Source organism: Diospyros lotus, chromosome 11 (assembly GCF_014633365.1).
Source record: "Diospyros lotus cultivar Yz01 chromosome 11, ASM1463336v1, whole genome shotgun sequence".
NCBI classification, from domain to species: Eukaryota; Viridiplantae; Streptophyta; class Magnoliopsida; order Ericales; family Ebenaceae; genus Diospyros; species Diospyros lotus.
In genome coordinates this window covers 26,879,516-26,899,012 of record NC_068348.1, presented here as the reverse complement: position 1 = coordinate 26,899,012, position 19,497 = coordinate 26,879,516, and the positions used below count along the sequence as shown (strand labels likewise).

Sequence of the window (19,497 nt, the reverse complement as noted above, 5' to 3'; positions counted from 1 at the left end):
TGCCACCAACTCTGAAAAAGTTTATGCCCAACTCAGTCCTTCTCTAAGGAGTACAGGAAGAAAGTTTTGAGATTCTACTAGAGTTGCTAGAGACTCAATAAAGGTGTACTATTTCATAAAGGACTCATATGCAAAACTCTCATCCTCACATGACTCAAGATCGAGAAAGGGATGAAGCCCAAAAAAGGTCAAGAGACACCCTAAAGGACCCTAAAAAGGAGAAGTATCTTGAGACTATGAGAAGCACGTCTATTGATGAAAATTGGATCCCAACAAGGGTTTTTGTGAAAAAGATCAATGAAATTGAAGACTCATCGGGATTTAGTGCTTCTGAAGCGAAGGATATGAAAAGAATGATCGAATAAATCTTAAAACAGAAAAGGTTGTTGCCTGTGTCAAAAGACCAACCTTGAAGGAGAATCCCTTTTACCTTAGCCATCATGGAGAAAAAGTTCAAAATGCCCCAGATATTCACATATGCAAGCAAAAGCCACCCTTACCATCACATTTAGAACTACGAATCCCTCATGGTATTACATGGATGGGAGATGAAATTATGTGTCAGGCTTTCCCTCCGACATTAACAGATCACGCTCAAGCATGGTACAATGGTTTTATCCATATCTACTTTTGAACAATTGAGGTTTGAATTTGTTAAAACATTTGTCATCAACAGTCAAAAGAAGAAATATACAACTTATATTCTCAATATCAAACAAAGCAACAAAGAGACCATTCGACAATATGTGGATAGGTTTCGCAATGAAACTCTAAAAATACGAGACCTATAAATCGAAATAACAGTGGCAACCATGCTTCAAGGAACTAGGTCTACCTCTCTATAAGAATCATTCGCCTTAAACTAGCCAACTACCTTGGCATACTTGTTTACTCGAGTCAACAAATATATTTTACAAGCTAAAGTAATGTAAATAGTTAGAAGAAACGAAGAAAGAGACCAGAAAAAAAAAAAAAAAAAAAAAAAAGACTCTGATGGAAAGATATGCCAGAGGAAAGAGAAGACTAAAAGACACAGTGATACTCTTCAACTCTGATTTATGGAATATACTCCACTTACACAATCATGCTCCAATATTCTAGTAGTCATTGAAGGAACGAACCTCATTAAATTACTCGACAAGCCTATGGAGAGGAAAATGGACACATTCTGCCTATTCCATAGTATTCATGGTTACTCCACTGACAAATAGCAAGACTTGAAGAATTAGATAGAGGCACTAATCAGGGACAAGGAATTGGAAAAATTTGTGGACATCGGAGCCCGAGGGGAAGAACATATTGATTGCTGCTATGGAGGCTAAGGGTATAATTCAAGACAAGAAAAGCAATGAAGGAACACAAGCTTTTATTGACAGATTCAAGAAACATGTTTCATCGCTCAAAGGCCAAAAGCTTGCAAAATAATTCGGAATCCATATGCCCACCTCAGGAAAGTATCATTAGTATGATTAAATGTCTTAACATTTATATATGTCATTTAACGATGCATGAATAAAATAATTTTCATCTTGTTGTAGTTCTCTTTTGTTATTTTTGTTTTTCAGGACAATGAATGCACTAAAAAGGGGCCAAAACTCTAGTAGACAAACGAAGCCTAGTATAGAAGTGTAAAATACATGAGAACAATCTAAGACTCATCAATTAAAGCCTAATATCAAAGTTTGGAATACATGACGATCTAAGACTCATTATTTAAAAATCAAAGACCAAAGACGTGAGGACAGTCCAAAAATCTAAACGCAAAAGCATGAGAATGGTTTAAAAAAATTAAAGTGCCAAAGCGTGAGAACGATCTAAAAACCAAAGAGTGAAGGCGCAAGAACGATCCAAAAATCAAAGAGTGAAAGAATGAGAATAAGTCCAAAAACTAAAGTGCTAAAGCATGAGAACAATCTAGAAACCAAAGTGCTGAAGCATGAGAATGATCTAGAAATTGAAGTACAAAAGCAAGAGAATGTTTCAAGAAATCAAAAAAATAAAAACACAAGAGTCGCTAGAATGATAAAAGGAAAACCTAGCATCAGGGGTGCAAAACACGTGAGATCAAATTACAGGTCAAAAATGCTAAAGCACAAAAATGATTTAGGATAACCCAGAATAAAAAGCTATAGATGGTTAAGAACGATTTAGCATAACCTGAAGTCGAAAAGTGCAAAATGCATGAGACCAAATTAAAACTGAAGATGCAAAAAACTTGAATGCATCGTCAACAAAGAATTGGGGAGCGAGCATAATGCCTGTCCCACTTTCATAAAGGATTGGGGAGCGGGCGCGACACCCTTTCCTAGCCAAAGTAAAGTGTAAGTGGTAAAACTTTTGAGCAATTCACAATTCAACAGATAAACTACAAAATTTTATATAATGTGTGAACTACAAACATGTTATATAGAGAAACAAGCACAAGCCTAGAATCAAAAGCGCATAAAGTGTGAGAACGTCATAGAAAGTCGAAATGCAAAAGTAAAAGAATGATTTAAGGCAAACTAGACGTCAAAAAGTGAGAGGATGCATGAACATAATTTGGGGACAACCGTTTAAGCAAAAGAAAGTTAAAAGCACTGATGGGTTATGGAATACAAAGACCTTCTCGGAATACAAAGTTCAAGAATCCTTTAACAGAGTGAAATCACCCTGAATGATTATAGAGAAAAACCTACCTCAAGAAAGGAAGGATGCAAGAAAGAATGAGTGATCAAGGTCGAGTTCTTGTCAAGTGACATGAATCCTCAACGTCTAAACTTGTCAATCATCTCTCAAGGTTCCTTTAGCCACTTGAACGAGGATTCAACAGATTGAAGAGACGAGAGAGACATGGAAAATTCATGCGACATAAAAAATTGGAAGAACTCTCGAAAGGTTGGTAGTTCCTCTTTTTACTAGGGAACCTAGAGGAAGGAGTGGTGGTCAATTGATGTGTTATAAATAAAATACTAAAAAAAATTAATAAAATAAAAAACAAGTCGACTCAGGAAGTCAGGTTGACTCGAAAATTAGCTTAGAGATTGGACAAGCCCCCGAGTGATTATGGGAGACCTTTGAAGGTCTCATGTAGCCGAAAAAAGTCATGGGGTAAGTGATGCGTGGCAGCCTACTTCCTCCCATTCCACTAAGTTACATATATATAATATAAATAATGAAGAGAAGGTGGAAGGCAATGAAACAGTTGCAAGGCCCACAAGTATAGCACAAGCGGCAACACAGGCGGGAGGTCTCCCGTCTCCCGCCTCCCACCAATGACGACTGCACGGGTGGGAGACCCCCGATCTCCCACTTTCCCTTCTGGCAACGACAACATGGGTGAGAGATCGAGGGTTTCCTGCCCCCTATCGGTGACGATCGCATAGGCGAGAGACCATCCCCCTCTTGGTGGTGACAGTCGAGGTGGGAGACCCACAATCTCATGCCCTTTTGAGACAGGCTTATCGTTGGAATGTTTTCTCGAGATAATAAACATAATCACTAAAAGAGATAAAAAAAACTACCATTTATAAGAATTTTAATTTTAAAAAATTTAGAATTATTTTATACTTCACTATAAATAAGTAAATTTTTATTTTAAAAAATATACATTTTTTATATTAGTGTGAATAGTATCTCGGGTCTTCAACATCTTCAAATAAAACATTGTTACATCTAATAAAAATAACATAAAGTTTACTTAATTATTTTGGGTGATTTGATGGACAAAAATGCATGCTGTAATTCCATCATCACATTCATAGCCTTTACGTTTCTGGAGAGTGAAAATGACGAAAGAGTTGAATTTTTAAACTAGAGAAAGTAAAGAGAAAAAAGAAATGCAATTGGACTTATAAAGGGCCGGTATAGTAGAGTTGACAAATGAGCCTGGCAGTGCATGGGCTAGCTTAGTCGGCCCATCTCCTAGCTTAGCTTGGTATTATAGCAAACGGGTTGTGCTAGGTCAGTATTTTATGGCCTGCAGTCAAACTCGGTCTAGCCCACTAAAAATGGAGATAGTCCACCAAAATGACCCGTTTATTAAGGGCTATGGGGCCTGGCTGAGCCCCCATTTCTCATTTCTCAGCTTGGCCCACCTCTCTCGTAAGCCAAATTCGACGACTTGACCCACGAAATGGGTGGGCCAAGTAGAAAGTGAGTCAGGCCAGCCTGACTTGCCCATTTGTCAACTCTATGATATAATGATAATTATACATTAGGATTTTAACTTCACATATAGAAAAATAGACTCAATACTAATTTAATGTTTTAATTTTTGGCTTTAATTCCAACACCTAAGCGTTACCCATCACACTTATGTATAAATAAATAATATAAATGGTGAGATAAACTTACACTTGTTGAATTGTAAATTTGTACCAATATCATTATAGTAATATTTTGTTATTTTTACTCTTAATTTTTCTCAATTTAAATTTTTTATGTTAAATTTTGTGTTCATTTATATAGTTGATGGTTTAATTATAATTTTTTTTTTTACATAAGTAAGCGAGATATTATTGAACCGGCATTGCCCTTAATATGTTTTTTTCTTTTAGTATTTGAGAATAATTATAAACAGTTGAACCTAAGGAGTGTGAAAGTATTAAAATGAGTTAGAAAGTTAGAAAACCTAAAAGAAATGCAATTGCAAATTGGGCTCAGAAGTTATTCCAAGAGAGACGAAGGCGTGGAATAAGGAAGGTCCGCAACCGATTATCCCCACCACGATGGCTACGCCGCCGCTTCACGCGGCGGCTACGGCGGCAGTGCCACCCTTCTAACGCCGCAATGATGATACATGTGAACGGGAGACATTATTGAAGTTAATTTGATTTTTGGATCTCAATTATTGAAGATGGCGTCGAATATTGACAAGGAGGTACCCAAGTCAAAAGGAATCCACCAATGGATACTCTTTGACTAGTCTTCCTCCCAATTATCAACCGTTCATGGCAGGATGTCCCTCCCAAGTGCTGCTCAAGTTGATTATAATAAAAAATAAAACAAAGAATTTGGGCTCTCAAAGCTGAATTTCTCGCTTCATCACTGCCACACAAGAGATTCCACAGGATACGAATGAGACAGATTCATCCCATAGTTTGACTTGGAACCCATGGAACCCATCGTACAATCACAACAAAAAACCAGTTATTTTCCCTATAAATCCCCGTCAAGGAAGACAAACTAGTTTCAGGATGTGACTCCCGGAGAATTGTCGCCGGCGATGGCCTCTTCTCCACCCAGCTGTCCGCCGTTTGACTTCTCCGGCAAGTATTACTCCACCGAGGCAGGGGGAAGCTGCGTGAGGCAGGGCAGCTTCTTTGGGGGAAAAGCTGTGTTGAATCAAGGAGTTGGCTACTCTGTTATTCTTGGATTTGGGGCTTTCTTTGCTGTCTTCACCTCTTTCCTGGTACTTCCCCCATCTCTGCAATCTTCTTCTGTTCAAGAAATTTGGCCTTTTCAAGCCTTTCATCGCTTCTTTTCCGTTTCTTACAGTAATCATTTCCACTGATTCTTTGTAAAGTTCATGTCGCTTTTCCTAGACGATAAGAACCATGAAACGAGTACAACCAATACTAGGGTTCATCTACTTCTTGTAAAGTTACCACAGAAACCTTTTAGAAGGAGAAGAAAGTAAGTAACCACTCATATGTGGCCAAGGTTCACCACATAATTGGCTTAAATACGTTCAACTATTTAAACATTTTCGTTTGAGTTAATGACCACCATTGCATTCAAAAGCTCGAGTTTGTTGAGAAAGTGATCATTTTTATCCTTTTATCTTTTATATTATTATTTTTTTTTTCCAAATGCATAAAATTATATTTTTTAAATATTGGATTGGCAGTAGTGAGATTGGAATCCAATTTTATCTACTTATGTTCAATTCAACACTTCTACACTTCCTTGTATTGACAATTTGTTTCTGCCCCCAAAAACACTGATTACTCACTATAGTAACTATTTGAGAGCATTATTTGAAGCTCTAAACTTGTGTGAATTACCATTCTTCACCGTTAAATCTATTTTTCTTACATTGCAGGTACTAACTCTGTGTGGGTGTGTTTCATTTTGGTGCTAGGTTTGGCTGGAGAAGCGATATGTCGGATCACGCCACACGTCAGAATGGTTCAACACTGCTGGCCGGAATGTCAAAACAGGACTTATTGCTAGCGTAATTGTATCTCAGGTAAAGTGCTTAGCTTGCCTCTGTTTCTGCTAATCTGGAACTCCTTTGTGTTTGATATCAAACTAATGGCTTTGAAATTTTTATTGCTTAAGTGGACTTGGGCTGCTACAATTTTGCAAAGCTCTAATGTTGCGTGGCAATATGGAGTTAGCGGTCCTTTCTGGTATGCCAGTGGGGCTACTATCCAGGCATGTTGAACTGTTTTTGTTCTTACAGTTCTTGTTTCTTCAAGAATCCAAGGAGGTTCATTCCCATTGATAAATTTTGTTAGTTTCTAAAATGAACAGGTACTCTTGTTTGGTGTAATGGCAATAGAGATCAAACGAAAGGCTCCCTATGCTCATACGGTGTGTGAAATTGTGAAAGCTCGGTAAGTCATTTGAATCAAAACATGTTTACTTGTCAACGAGCTTCAATTCCTTAACTCTGAAGGGTTGCCTCTATGTTAGTTCAGATGGGGAACTGCTGCTCATCTAGTCTTTCTCGTGTTTTGCTTCTTGACAAACATCATCGTAACTGCCATGCTGCTTCTTGGCGGTTCTGCTGTTGTGAATGCGCTCACTGGAGTGAACATCTACGCCGCAAGCTTTCTGATTCCCCTTGGCGTCATCGTCTACACACTTGCAGGGGGGCTAAAAGCCACCTTCTTAGCAAGCTACATTCACTCTGTAATAGGTATTTGCCTCTTTATATCCTACTCTTGTTTACCTTTTTTTTTTTTTTTTTCTGTAACTATCCTACTCTTGTTTTCAAGTTACAAACAACATATTAAGCCTTAATCCCTCTTATGTGGGGGTAGGCTACATGAATTGTAACTTATTAGTCATTTATTTCTGTGACCTTGTCTTCTGTAAGGCCTTACATTTAACTTTTTATATTGCCGGTGCTTATTTGATCTTTATAACTTGTCTTTGGTTTCAGTTCATGTGGTATTAGTCATCTTTGTGTACTTGGTTTACACGGCAAGTAGTGACCTTGGCAGCCCAAGCATCGTATATCATCGACTATTGGAGGTTGCAAGCAAATCAAGGGCGTGTCAGGCGCCCCTCTCCCACGATGGCCAATCTTGTGGCCCTGTGAGTGGGAATTACAAGGGCTCTTACCTGACGATGTTGAGTTCCGGAGGGCTAGTCTTTGGGATCATTAACATTGTTGGCAATTTTGGTACTGTTTTTGTGGACAATGTAAGTGTCACCCTCAACAATGTCCTTTAGCATTTTCAATGAAAAATGAATTCTCACCGAGCTTGTTATAGGGATATTGGGTAAGCGCCATTGCTGCACGGCCTTCATCAACTCATAAGGGCTACTTGTTGGGCGGGTTGGTATGGTTTGCTGTGCCGTTCTCTCTGGCAACTTCACTTGGTCTAGGAGCACTGGCCCTCGATCTGCCTATAACAGCAAGCGAGGCGAGCCATGGACTTGTTCCTCCTGCAACTGCTATCGCTCTGATGGGGAAAGGCGGATCTGTTCTTCTGCTCACTATGCTTTTCATGTGAGTTGCAAGCAACATGGCTTTCAAATCTCAGTTCAAGTTTCTTCCTACAATAGAGTTCAGCGCTTTTCAAATGTTTTAGGGCCTCGCATTCTGGCCATTTCACTCTTTGTGATTCAAATTTTTACTGAATCTTGAAACTTAATTATTCCCACATTGTGTTCTGAAGTCTGAATTTCTGGCCAGGGCTGTTACATCTGCCGGTTCGTCCGAACTAATAGCTGTCTCCTCATTATGCACGTACGACATCTACCGAACTTACATAAACCCGGATGCCAGTGGGAAGCAAATCCTCAAAGTGTCGAGGGGAGTTGTCCTGGCCTTCGGATGTTTCATGGGAATATTAGCAGTAATCCTAAACAAGGCCGGGGTTTCTCTAGGGTGGATGTACCTTGCCATGGGAGTCCTTATCGGCTCTGCTGTCCTTCCCATAGCTTTCATGCTCCTGTGGCGCAAAGCCAATGCAATCGGTGCCATCCTCGGGGCAATCATTGGCTGCATTCTCGGGATCATAACTTGGTTGTCGGTTGCAAGTGTTGAGTATGGAAGGGTCAATCTTGACACCACCGGCAGGAATGCGCCAATGCTGGCCGGGAACCTTGTCTCTATTCTTACTGGTGGAGCTGTTCATGCTTTGTGCAGTCTTCTATGGCCTCAGAACTATGACTGGGATACCACTAAGCAGATAACTGTGGTTGAAAAGGAAAAGAGCGAGCTGCCAGCTGAGGAGTTCAAGGAAGAAAAGTTGATCAGAGCCAAAGCATGGATAGTGAAATGGGGGGTTGGCTTTACTGTCGTGATTGCTCTGTTGTGGCCTTTGCTCTCTCTTCCTGCCGGTAAGCTTGATAACCAGTTGCATGATCAGTTTGCTTCAAACTCCCTAAGTTTACCGTGTTCTGTTTTCTCTTGACTTCTGTATGTGATTGTGATCGGTTGGATCCTGACAAGTTGTCTCAAAGCAATCCTAACGTTGACATTCAACATTCATCTATAGATTGCGCCATTTTCTTTCCAGTTTCCTTTCCATATGTGGATCAAATGAGAAAGATTAACGGAAACTTTAGCATTTTTAATGGCATTAAGATTATGCCATAATGCCATTTTCTTAGGAGAGGACAAGCATTGCTTTCACAAAGTTTTCTATCTTATCATATCTGCTAATGGTTGTTTGTTAATGCAGGGCAATTCAGCAAGGGATACTTCACATTCTGGGCAGTTATAGCAATAGCTTGGGGCACCATTGGATCAGTTGTAATCATTGTTTTGCCATTGACAGAGAGCTGGAAGACAATCCAGAGTGTGATGCTTGGCATGTTTACAAACGACAGGGTCATGGAAAAGCTCGACGAATTGAATGTGAAGCTGCAGACGATCATGTCAGCGATGCCAGAAGCCGAAAGAATTTACTTGCTTGAGAAAGAGAAGGCCAAGAAGAAAGAGGCTTCAGAGCAATTCGAATCCCATATTGTCTCTGCCTAATACATAGATTTCTCACTCAGTATGAACAAGGACAGGTTCAGATTCCGCTTGAAACTGAAGTGATGAAGAAGTGAAAATGGCAGAGAAATCAGGCTTGTTAATTTGAAATTTTCAACCATATGATGATTTATGAGCTTTGACTTTTAGCAAAGCTTGTCAGTGCAAGGTGCCACGAATTGTCAATACTGTAGAACAGTTCTTCTTGTCTCAACCGATATCCTGTTCATTAACATGAATAAATGCAGCCAAAATTTGCCATGTTGGTTGATGCTAAAGCATAAATTGTTTGTTTGCTTACTAGAGCTCCGGAAACCCTCAATTAAATAGGGTGTTTTTACCAACCCAAAATTTAATAAAAAGGGTATTTTTAATTTAGGAGACTCCTTGTTTTACGAGAGTGAGGGAGAGTCATCTTTGTAAGTAGTCTTATATTTATTTATTTTTTTTAAATATTTTTATAATTTAAATTTGTGACCTTTCAATTACAAAGAAAGCAATCTTACCTTACTAGTAAGTTCGGCCTATAAAAGCTCCAAAGTGCTAATAAAAAAGTGTTTTTTTTCACAACTCAAAACTTATGATTTTCTAATAAAAAAGAACCAATTTAATTTGATACTAAGTCTAACTCATAAAAAGCTCCAAAAAATGCCAATAAAAAGGTATTTTAAGTATACTAGACAGTCTAGACCTCCATTTTGTCTTTATACATAATCTTACTCTTATTTTATAAAAAAAACTTTTTTTACAAGATAAATCATGATTTTTCAATTACAAAAAAATCATTATTCATAAAAAAAACTTTGTCTCGATAGTAAATTTAAATAATATAAAATCCTATAACTATATAAAACAAATGTGAAAATTAAATTATCTTAGATCCCTTACTTGTTTGTCATCAATAATAATATGAGTTGATTAAATTTTTTAAATATATATAATAACTCATAAATAACACACATTAAAAATATAAAAAAATCTAAATATAAATTTACTCTCAATAAAATTTAGCCCAAACCTTTATTATAAAATTTGGATCGAAAACAAATTACAAATAAATCATCAATCACACAAATCAAAAAAATTATAGACAGAAACAATAAAATATTACTAATCAAATATTAGTAATACAAAAATAATATTGGTATAATGAATTTTATGACATTGAGCACCTATTTATAGATCTAAATTTATCTATAAATATATACGAAAAATTATATTCTGATTAGAAAATAAGTTTAAAAGATAAATCTCAATTTTAACATCCTACCCATAGTCAAATTCAAAGTCTTTATCGCTATAAAATTAAAAAACCCAATAACAAACAAATTTAAATTTCGGATCACATTTATAACAATATATATATATTTTTTCCTTTTTCTTTGGGAAAATGGAGGTGTGAACAGTGCAGTATTGTCTGGTCTGCGTTTCATAAGATAAAAACAAAAGGCAGCCTTGTTCAATTCAGGCATCATTTGCAGCTCCTCGCAGACTCTACTATATAACTGTGCAAAGCCAAGCCCCCATGTTTTGTTTAGTCATTTTGGATGGCCGCATGTCTAGGACTTTGTCATGTCTTAGTCTCCTCTCTCTCTCTCTCTCTCTCTCTCTTCCCATTTGAATCTGATCTTAGAAAAAAGAAAGAAAAAAAACTGCAATAAGGAAGATTATTAGAAGGAGGGCCAATCAATCATTTCTCACAGTAATGTAACTGTAAATAAGCCAAAATTGCAATCTCATAATTTTCTTTTCTTTTCTTTCTGTGATGTTGTTAGTCTCCCTGCCATGTTATCTACCCAGCCATGTGACTTGCCTGACTCATCATTGCCATTAAATTATTCACTTCGAATATATATGTATTTTAAATGTATCATTTACCAAGCAACCAACATGTCAGTTCTTTTGTTTCGGTACAGGTACTTGTTATTAATGTGTGTGTGATATGTGATCAATAAAATACATTTTTGTTACGAAAACTCAATATAAACGGATATGAGAAAGATGCAAGTGGGGTGGGGACGCCAAGATTTAATTTTTAGTAGGAAAATCTTAAAGGGAAATAAAGATAGATAGATAGATTTATTAGAGAGTATTAATTTTATTGTTTAAAGGGTTGATGAAAATGGTAATGGATGTATGAGAAGCCATTGGATGTATGAAAGTAGAAAGTAGAAAGTAGAAAGAGCAACAGTAACAGTTGCAGTGGTAAAGTTCCAAAAAAGCAAGAAAAGCCATTGATGATTGCAGAATACAGATACAAACAGAGGAGAGAAGAGAAAGAGAAGATAAAAGACTCTTCATAGAGAAAGAGAAAAAAGCTTCAGACAAGTACTCAAAAAATCTGTACATTACAGACACAAAGACAAAATACACACATTTCCCCAACCCCAACAACACACCTCCAGAGAGAGAGAGAGAGGTGCGCGAGAGCAAAGAGTCCCCATTAATGGCGGCACAAGCACACGACCGCGACCCACAACCACCCGTCGCCGTCGATTTCTCCAACGACGAACCAAACCACGAAAAGCTACTCTGTTCGTATCTGGGTCTCACGTTCGGGGTCTTCCTCGGCTTGACGCTCCAGTCTCGGAACGGCGAGCTGTATCTGAAGCTGGTGGAGACGGAGGAGCAGCTCCGGGAGCTCCTCTCGCGGCGGAAGGAGGACTCCAAGGCCAACGCCCGGGTCGTGGAGATCTTCGCCACCCACCGCCACGCCTGGCACCGCGAGGAGAAGCGCCTGCTCCACCAGATCGACGCCGGCGCCGACGAGATCACGCGCCTCCGCGCCAGGGTGGAGGAGCTCGAGAAGACCGAGCTGGAACTGAGCCGATGCGTCGACGAGTTGAGGAGGGAAGTGGGGGAAAGGGATGAGATGCTGAATTTCATGGCCCGGCCGTCGGAGTTCGAGGACTGTCCTGACGGCGGCGGCGGCGGGGGGTACGGTGGGGAGTGCTGCTCTGAAGCGGCGGTGGGGTTGGATCCGGTGCCGGAGGAGTGTTTATTGGAGAGAGAAGGACACAATATGGAGGAAATGGGTGTTCTATACAGGTCGGGCAATGGGTTTAGCCCCGAGTTCTTGAGTTCTGCTTCCAAGTTCTGGGCCCAAAAAACGGGTGTCTGGCAGGTTTGATGCTTCTTTTTCTTCTTCTTCTTGATTGTCTGAATTATTTGCTTCATATTATTGCATATTGATGGAAAATTTCTGCTGTTTGGTTGCTGAGAAAATGAATCCGAGTTAAGGAAATGGGCGAGCCTTAATGAATTCTTAATCCTTTCTTGGATTTGTAATAAGCGTTTGAGAGATTATTCAGTTATTGAGGATGGGCTCTGGCATGTATCACGACTCGATAACTATAATCGTCGGAGTGCACCTAACCAGTTATCTAGAGTCCTTATGATTGCAAGGGTTTTTAGTTTCTCAATGCAAAAACTACTTCAAGAGTTTACAAGTGATATCAGAGTTAATTACAAGGATGGTGCAAGAATATCCTAATCGTTCATAGTTGAATGGTGTTGAATTCTTCATCATGTCCCATCTCTGCCTTTGATTGTGTTTGTAGTGCAAATTGAACTTGAAAAAAAAAAAAAGAAAAAAATCCATTTCATATCTGATTGTGATTCTATTGTTAGGGTTGAGGACCATGTGTTTCAAATTCCATCATGGCGGGCTAATTGGTGCAAAATTTCCATTCAAAATTGTCATTTAAAGTGTTGGTTGGTCACATGAATCCAAGCCTTAATTAATAAGCATTCTGCACCATTATAGCCTGCAGGCTGTCTTATACTGTCTCGATGGTTAGTTGGGCATTTTGTCCACAGTCACTTATCCATAAGATAGTAACATTTTGATCGTCTTGGTGTTCACTCAAGATTGGGTTCTCTAGTATTGTGTGATTATACGAACAACTCTTGAATCCAGCATCTTTTGTTGTTTAGCACATACTTCACCATTAGACTGGACCACAGCTAACCACCATAATTGTCATTGTTAGGAATCTTGCGACATCCCTTTCATCCAACTGTAACTGCTGTTTTAGGTGCCCAACATGATGTCCCATTTAAATTAAGTTCTTATATTGACAAATTATGTGGGAAAGTTGAAAGATACTTCTCATCTATCGTCTATCGTGCTTTTCTCCCATCACTACTCAAGCCTGAAATGCTTGTTGATGAGGATGCCCAATATTGGATTATTGCAATATGTTAATAGGAAACTAATTTGAAAGTTGATTTGTGATGTCTATCTCTGTGGTGGACTCATTTGTCTGTGCATGCATATTGACATGTTCCCTCTCATTTCTTGACTTTCTTGTTGTTTCTTCTTGTTTTTTCCTTCCTTTCTGGAATTTCCTTTTTGTGTGCTGTGAGAAATTGCACCTTTTGGCATTTGCACTAGCTGTATCTTTTTCTAGGTGGCAATGGGCCCCTTTGGAAGTCTTGTCCCAATGTATGATGGAAGCCTCACAACCAAAGCCAGTTTTCTAAAGCTTGTCCATTAAGGGGAGGGTTAACTAGTAATTGTGCAACCTATTGTCTTTGAACTCAATTTCAGTCCACCAGAAATCATGTGGATTATTTCACATAATTCTCAGACAGAAAATGAACTTCCTTTTCTTCGTTAACATAGAGTGAGGCATCCAATGTAAGAATGTTTCACTTCATATGTTCAAAAGACTCTCTATAGGCACAACTATCTGTTTCCTGAATCCTTTCTATGTTTTAAGTGATCAAACAGACATCTGGATTCCTAAATAGCAATTAGAATTTAAGGTATTTCCAATCTTATGCTGATTTTATATGTTCTTTGACTCAGGATCCACAGTATGAGTCCCTCGAGTCATTACATCACTTAAAGCATTTTTCAGTGAGGTAATTCTTAACACTCTTCATATAAATATTTGTTAAGATATAATGCCAACAAACTCTAACCACGGAGCAACTATGTTTGTTGCTCAGAAGGGAGTCCCCATGGAAGGTAGATGGCGAGGCCACTGGTGTCTCCTCTAAATTAAAGTTACTTGAGCAGGAACTGCTGAATTTGGAAAGAATTGACAAAAGTAATCTTTCAAAGGTACCTTCACAGATGAGAAAGCAAGCTAAGAGATATCAAGCTCTTGCAGGAAAGATTGATGATCTATGCAGAAGAATGGTAATACATAACAAGTTAATGCTCTCTTTTTTGCAGCTTTTTGCTTTTATAAGATTTTGTCAACATTTTCTTTAATCTGTACGTAGTCTGTGAGATCCATCAAGGGGAGAAAAAGCAAAAAGTGCTTCAAGAACCTTGTCCATCTCACCATGTTGCGGTTTTTGTTTTGAGTGTTTGTCAAAACACATTAGTTGTAATAAATGATGATACGAGGACAAGCTCTGGTTGCAATGATAGAGTTACTTCTTTGTGATTGGGAGGTCGCGATTTCTGTTTAATGCTACACATTTGTCTAATGGAGTTGTAGTCGTGCATAACTAGGGTTCTTAGTAGCACTGTCAAATCTATGGAAGCAAAAGGGTGAAATTTGTGTCTGATATCGGGTTTTGATGCTGGATATCTCGAGGCATTACACATTTGCCCCTCACGAGCCTATATCTTTCATGTTTTCTTTGTCATAATGGCATGGCAACAGATCGTTTTTGTTATTGTGAATTTATGATAGAAAATCTACTAAAATTCTTGTTTTCTTTGTTGCAGCAGGCCAGCGATCCCTCTGAACCGACACTGAGCTCGGAGTTTCGAACACAAAGACAAACAGAGTTCTTGCTCGAAGCATTTCGTCTCCAGCAGCGCGCGTCTGAAACCGCACAGAAGCTGATGGCGCTGCAAACTGAGACTGGAAAGAGCTATCTGGGGGGCGGTCTGGAAGCTCAGGCGCAGCTGACTACGAGGCGCTGCATGGACTCCATTAAAAACAACTTCAGAGAGATCCAGAGGAACTTGGAGATATGGCTGGCAAGAATCATCGGAGATCTTGAAGGGATTCTGGCCAGAGACGGCGCATCTCGTGTTGGGGAATACTATTTATCTGGGTACCCTTTTGTTCAATAGAGATAACTGGTTTTGTACAATCCTGATCTAGCAAATACATATTCTTCTGGTAAATGCTGTCACGAGCCATTGAAGAGGTGGCTGGAAAGTTTCAAGAGAAGTCCAAATGATTTGTTGTAGAATAGAGAAGAGAATAAGAGGGAAGTTGAGAAAATGATGGAGAAAGGGTCGGTAAAGGGAGAAAGGAAAAAAAATGATTTTAAAGAAGTTAGGAAGCAATGCAGAATGATGATCAAAAGAGGTTAGTTGTTGTGTCTGTGAAAGGATGGATTAGATGCTTAAAGCTGCTATATTTTGATTAAAAAGCTCTGATTTTTATTTTATCTAATCTTATTTTTGTTCAAGGTCTTTATTTCACGACACTCCCTTCCATTTACTTTTATTTTTTTAATAAAAAAAAAAAAGATAAGAAGAGGCCAATCAGGTGATGACCACGATGGGATTTAGGGGGACTTTTATTTTTGTTTCTATTCTATAGCTTATTCTTTTGTACGCGTCTGCTCTTTTAAGATATATTTGCTTAATTATGAAAATGAATAAATGGATTATAGTAATCTCAAACTTAAACTTGTAAGCATTGTGAAAATTTCACTTTACCCATAAATGCTTCTAATGCAAAACAAATAGGGACCACAGAATAAATGCTTGTACTAAGTACCCATGAGCGGAGTAAACTAGTCAGTTAAAACCTACCCACAAATGCAGAATCGTCAGAACAATGCTTTTAGATCAAAGGAAACCCAATGGATCATATGGAAGCCAGCCGGGTGTAACTGGCTCAAACTTGTGTGGCTGGCTGTGCATACTAGGCTGGGCCTGCTCAAGGCATAGGCAACTAAGATGTATGCCTACGACCCCAAAAAAGAGGGGCCGCAAAAAATGTTCCAGAAGCTGCTGGCCCTACTGTCTAGAAGAACACCACTTATGGTTGATTAGTTGTCGGGCCCCAAAAAAAGGGGCCCAAAAAATTTGCAGAGATCGTCGGCCCTACCTAGAAGGAGGCCACCGACAGCTGACTAGTCAACCACCCAAGAGACAAGACCAAGAGGAGCGGAGCCGAGGAGGAGACGGGGAGACGCCGACTAGACCAGCAAACGGAGACCGAAGGAGATAGCAAGCGAGAGAGAGACAGCCAACAAGATGCGATTGCTGTCGAGGGTGCGTGTGCGCGCACGCTCGAGAGAGAGCCTGCGCCGCTGCCCCTGCTGACGCCAACAGCCAGCACCAGGGCCCCAGAACCCCTTGAGCCGGCCTTGATACTAGATTTCGCCCAATAAGCCCTCTCAATGTGCAACAGCAGCATGGGCAAAAAGAAAATATGAAAGTAGAGAAGTAAATGCCTTCACACACATCTTTATGACCCAGCCCCATGGGGAGAGGAAGGAAGATTACAAGAATGCACAATGAATTGAGTCAGGATTTCACAAGATGACTATCCAAAATGATAAATCAATCACCGGATATCATGACTCCAAATTGAGGTAACAAAATGAAACTCTGATGAACTCATAATCCAGGACGGAAATTCACTTAGTAGAGTCATAAATTTAGCCACAAGAAGCCTTGGAACGCAAAACCATTGGTGTCCAATAGTAAAGACATGCCCACTAAACCCTATCGTACCCGATCCAAACATACAGAACAGACAAAGTCATGACGAAGAAACACACAAATTCAACATCAAGCTGAAGCAGCAGCTTCTTCCAGCAACTGTTTCACTTTGGTAATATAGTCACCCATTGCTTCCTCTTTTGATTTTCCTGCCACAAACATGATAAATTACAATGAGGGGCCACGTACGATCAGCCAGCCACATGAAACACCAAAAATTTGTCCCATAGATCGGAAAAAATGAGTCCATAAATCTTAATGCCAAAACACAATACCTTCAACAGCCTTCCATGCATCCCACTTTGCTCTATCCCTCATGTTGAAGATACCTGGGCGACCTGTCAACCAAAGCGTAACATTTATAACCGATTCATATTTGTTAAACAACTCTCAAATTTAAACTACATAGAGATGGGGTGAATTCCTCATCTGGTAAACCTAATTTGTCTTATTTCTCTTGATTTGGGTGTAATATGTGTGATCCAATCTTGACAACGATCAATAAGAATGAATGACCGAACATCAAGAGTAAACTGTATTCTATTCAAGCAAGCATGTTAACAAGAGACAAGAGATAGTTACTGACTAGTGTTCACTGGTCCAACTGTGGCTTGCTTGAAAAGTCCATACAGAATAAGCTTGTTTTCATTGGTAGTATTCTCCGGTAAGGTCTTAGCTTTCTCGGCATGCTCCTCAAAATCCTCCTGCAGGTCCCACAATTGTTTGATCTCAGATTCTCAGAATTGTTTCATTGGTAGAACTCCAGTGAAAATTTACTGAGAAATAGAACCTTTCAATGAAGGCAAGATGCTTGATGAAGTAATTTGTTCACCACACAACATTAAATCAATCACAAAGCCCAAGAAGTAAAACTATAAATATAAATCAAACCCAGCAAAGATTACAAATCAAAACGATTAACAAGTAATCTGGAATAACAGAATCACGCCTTCAATGAGTTCTCTTTCAAGAAATGAAAGATGTGCAGAAAGCAATACAGAGAGTTTAAGTACATAGATCAAATAAGAAATAACATATCCGTGCAAACCAAGAGCAAGATCAGATATTTTATCTTCTTTTGTATCACTTTTATGGATTCAACTGCAATGATGGAACAAACTGAATCCACGAGAGATCAAGATGAAATTAATTTTTCCATGGAACCATGATTTCATAATGAGATCATTTTAGTTAGATCTGAATGTTTCCCTTTACAAAGATCAGAATCTAATTGCAACAGAGCCAAATTGAAGGTTGATTTGTGATTCGGAAGGAGAATGGAGATCGAACCTTCAAACCCATTATTCAGTTTCTCCGGATCCTTGAAGGACACTCGAAATCCGCTTCGCTTGACACTAGGCCGAGGGCTATGACTATGAGTTTCGTGCGCGAGTGTGAGAGGACTTGAGCTCTCTTAAAGCATGTTCGTTTCTATTAAATTGCAAAGAAGCCCTTTTTAACTATCAAGTAATGATTTTGAACACATTAAAATGATATTACGAATTGAACCCACAACTATAACTATTTGTAATTCAGTTGCATCATCAATAAATGAGGAAATTATACTCTGCACCCCTTAGGTTTCAGTATATTATAATTCATATTATTTGAGGTTTGAATTTTACACTAACTTCTCTGTCATTCAAATCCTCGTTAAATAGATATGAATGTAAGAAATTTACAAAAAATACATATATTGACCATAAGATATTATTTGAATGCAAGATCAATGCAATTGAATGGATGTTTCCGATCAATAATTCAATTGCACACTGACGATGTATGCCCTTGAATTTGCTCTTGATTAGGGCTTCGAATTGTTTTATGTGCATATTATTAATAAAGAAATCCCTCTATTTATAGACTAAGCACATGTCAATATTCTCCAAAACTAATTTAATCAAATTAGTTTAAATTTAATTTTAAAAATAGTTATCACTCCTTAATTAGTAAATAAATATTAAGAGATTAACTTTTAATTTGTTTAAAGATATTTATCAGATAAATAAGATTACCTAATATAGATAATTATATTAATAAATAATTACACCCAATGCAATTATATTAATAGATAATTATAATAAAAGCATATAAAATACCAAGAATATTTTGTATAACATAAATCCAACAACATTAAATAATTGAGAATAACTTTTGAATAATAATAGTAGTCAATGTAGTTTTGAAATGTGAGAAATATTTATTATATTTTTATATGGGCATACAATGCATTTTTTGCTTAAAAAAAGTAATAGTATTATAACATTTCTTTGACATGGTGAGAATAAAAAATATAACATAAATTGTGTTGAAACCCTAGGGTTATTCTGAAAAAACAATCAATATAACATTTGTGTTTGAATATCTGAAAATTTTAAGAATTTTTTTGTAGTAAAAAATATTTTTAAATTAATTAAAATTAGATAGAAAGAGGTTTTAGTGATAATTTAATAAATTAAAGAATCTAGGAGAAGCAAAACATAAATTCACCAACAGGTGGGCCTAAGTGTTGATTATTAAAAATTATAAATTTGGTGGGATGCGAGTTCGATTCTTGCCTTGTGCAAGAGCCAAAGGCCGAATCTATAATTTACATTTCATATCATAATCGATGACACGAATACCAAAAATTAGACAAGGACAGTTCTCCCAAAAATAGTTGAAGTATTGTTTTTCTCAAAGAAAAATGAAAAGTTTGTGT

General features: G+C 38.1%; 3 protein-coding genes across 5 annotated transcripts; 2 read left to right on the top strand and 1 right to left on the bottom strand.

The window, feature by feature from the left end:
- The first annotated feature begins 4,979 nt into the window (after positions 1-4,979).
- Positions 4,980-9,403, top strand: LOC127813280 (urea-proton symporter DUR3-like). Of its 2 annotated transcripts, none has more exons than XM_052354172.1 (9): positions 4,980-5,392; positions 6,065-6,172; positions 6,265-6,360; positions 6,460-6,542; positions 6,627-6,847; positions 7,094-7,356; positions 7,428-7,666; positions 7,853-8,502; positions 8,847-9,403. In XM_052354172.1, the coding sequence occupies exons 1-9, from the start codon at positions 5,207-5,209 to the stop codon at positions 9,143-9,145; spliced, it is 2,145 nt and encodes a 714-aa protein (XP_052210132.1). In that variant the 5' UTR covers positions 4,980-5,206; the 3' UTR covers positions 9,146-9,403. The 2 variants fall into 2 exon arrangements, with proteins under 2 accessions (XP_052210132.1, XP_052210133.1); XM_052354173.1 differs by lacking the exon at positions 4,980-5,392 and adding an exon at positions 5,473-5,616.
- A 1,900-nt stretch (positions 9,404-11,303) lies between these two features.
- LOC127813598 (uncharacterized) lies at positions 11,304-15,513 on the top strand. 2 transcript variants are annotated; one of them, XM_052354641.1, is made up of 4 exons: positions 11,304-12,266; positions 13,956-14,011; positions 14,099-14,291; positions 14,835-15,513. In XM_052354641.1, exons 1-4 carry the CDS (start codon positions 11,589-11,591, stop codon positions 15,183-15,185), a joined length of 1,278 nt encoding a protein of 425 aa, XP_052210601.1. In that variant the 5' UTR covers positions 11,304-11,588; the 3' UTR covers positions 15,186-15,513. The 2 variants fall into 2 exon arrangements, with proteins under 2 accessions (XP_052210601.1, XP_052210600.1); XM_052354640.1 differs by having other exon boundaries at positions 11,311-12,266; positions 14,832-15,513.
- A 1,148-nt stretch (positions 15,514-16,661) lies between these two features.
- On the bottom strand, positions 16,662-18,240 carry LOC127813599 (acyl-CoA-binding protein). The gene is made up of 4 exons (XM_052354642.1): positions 18,087-18,240; positions 17,383-17,500; positions 17,072-17,134; positions 16,662-16,945 (listed from the first exon to the last, which is right to left on the bottom strand). The coding sequence occupies exons 1-4, from the start codon at positions 18,096-18,098 to the stop codon at positions 16,866-16,868; spliced, it is 273 nt and encodes a 90-aa protein (XP_052210602.1). The 5' UTR covers positions 18,099-18,240; the 3' UTR covers positions 16,662-16,865.
- Between the last annotated feature and the right edge of the window lie 1,257 nt (positions 18,241-19,497).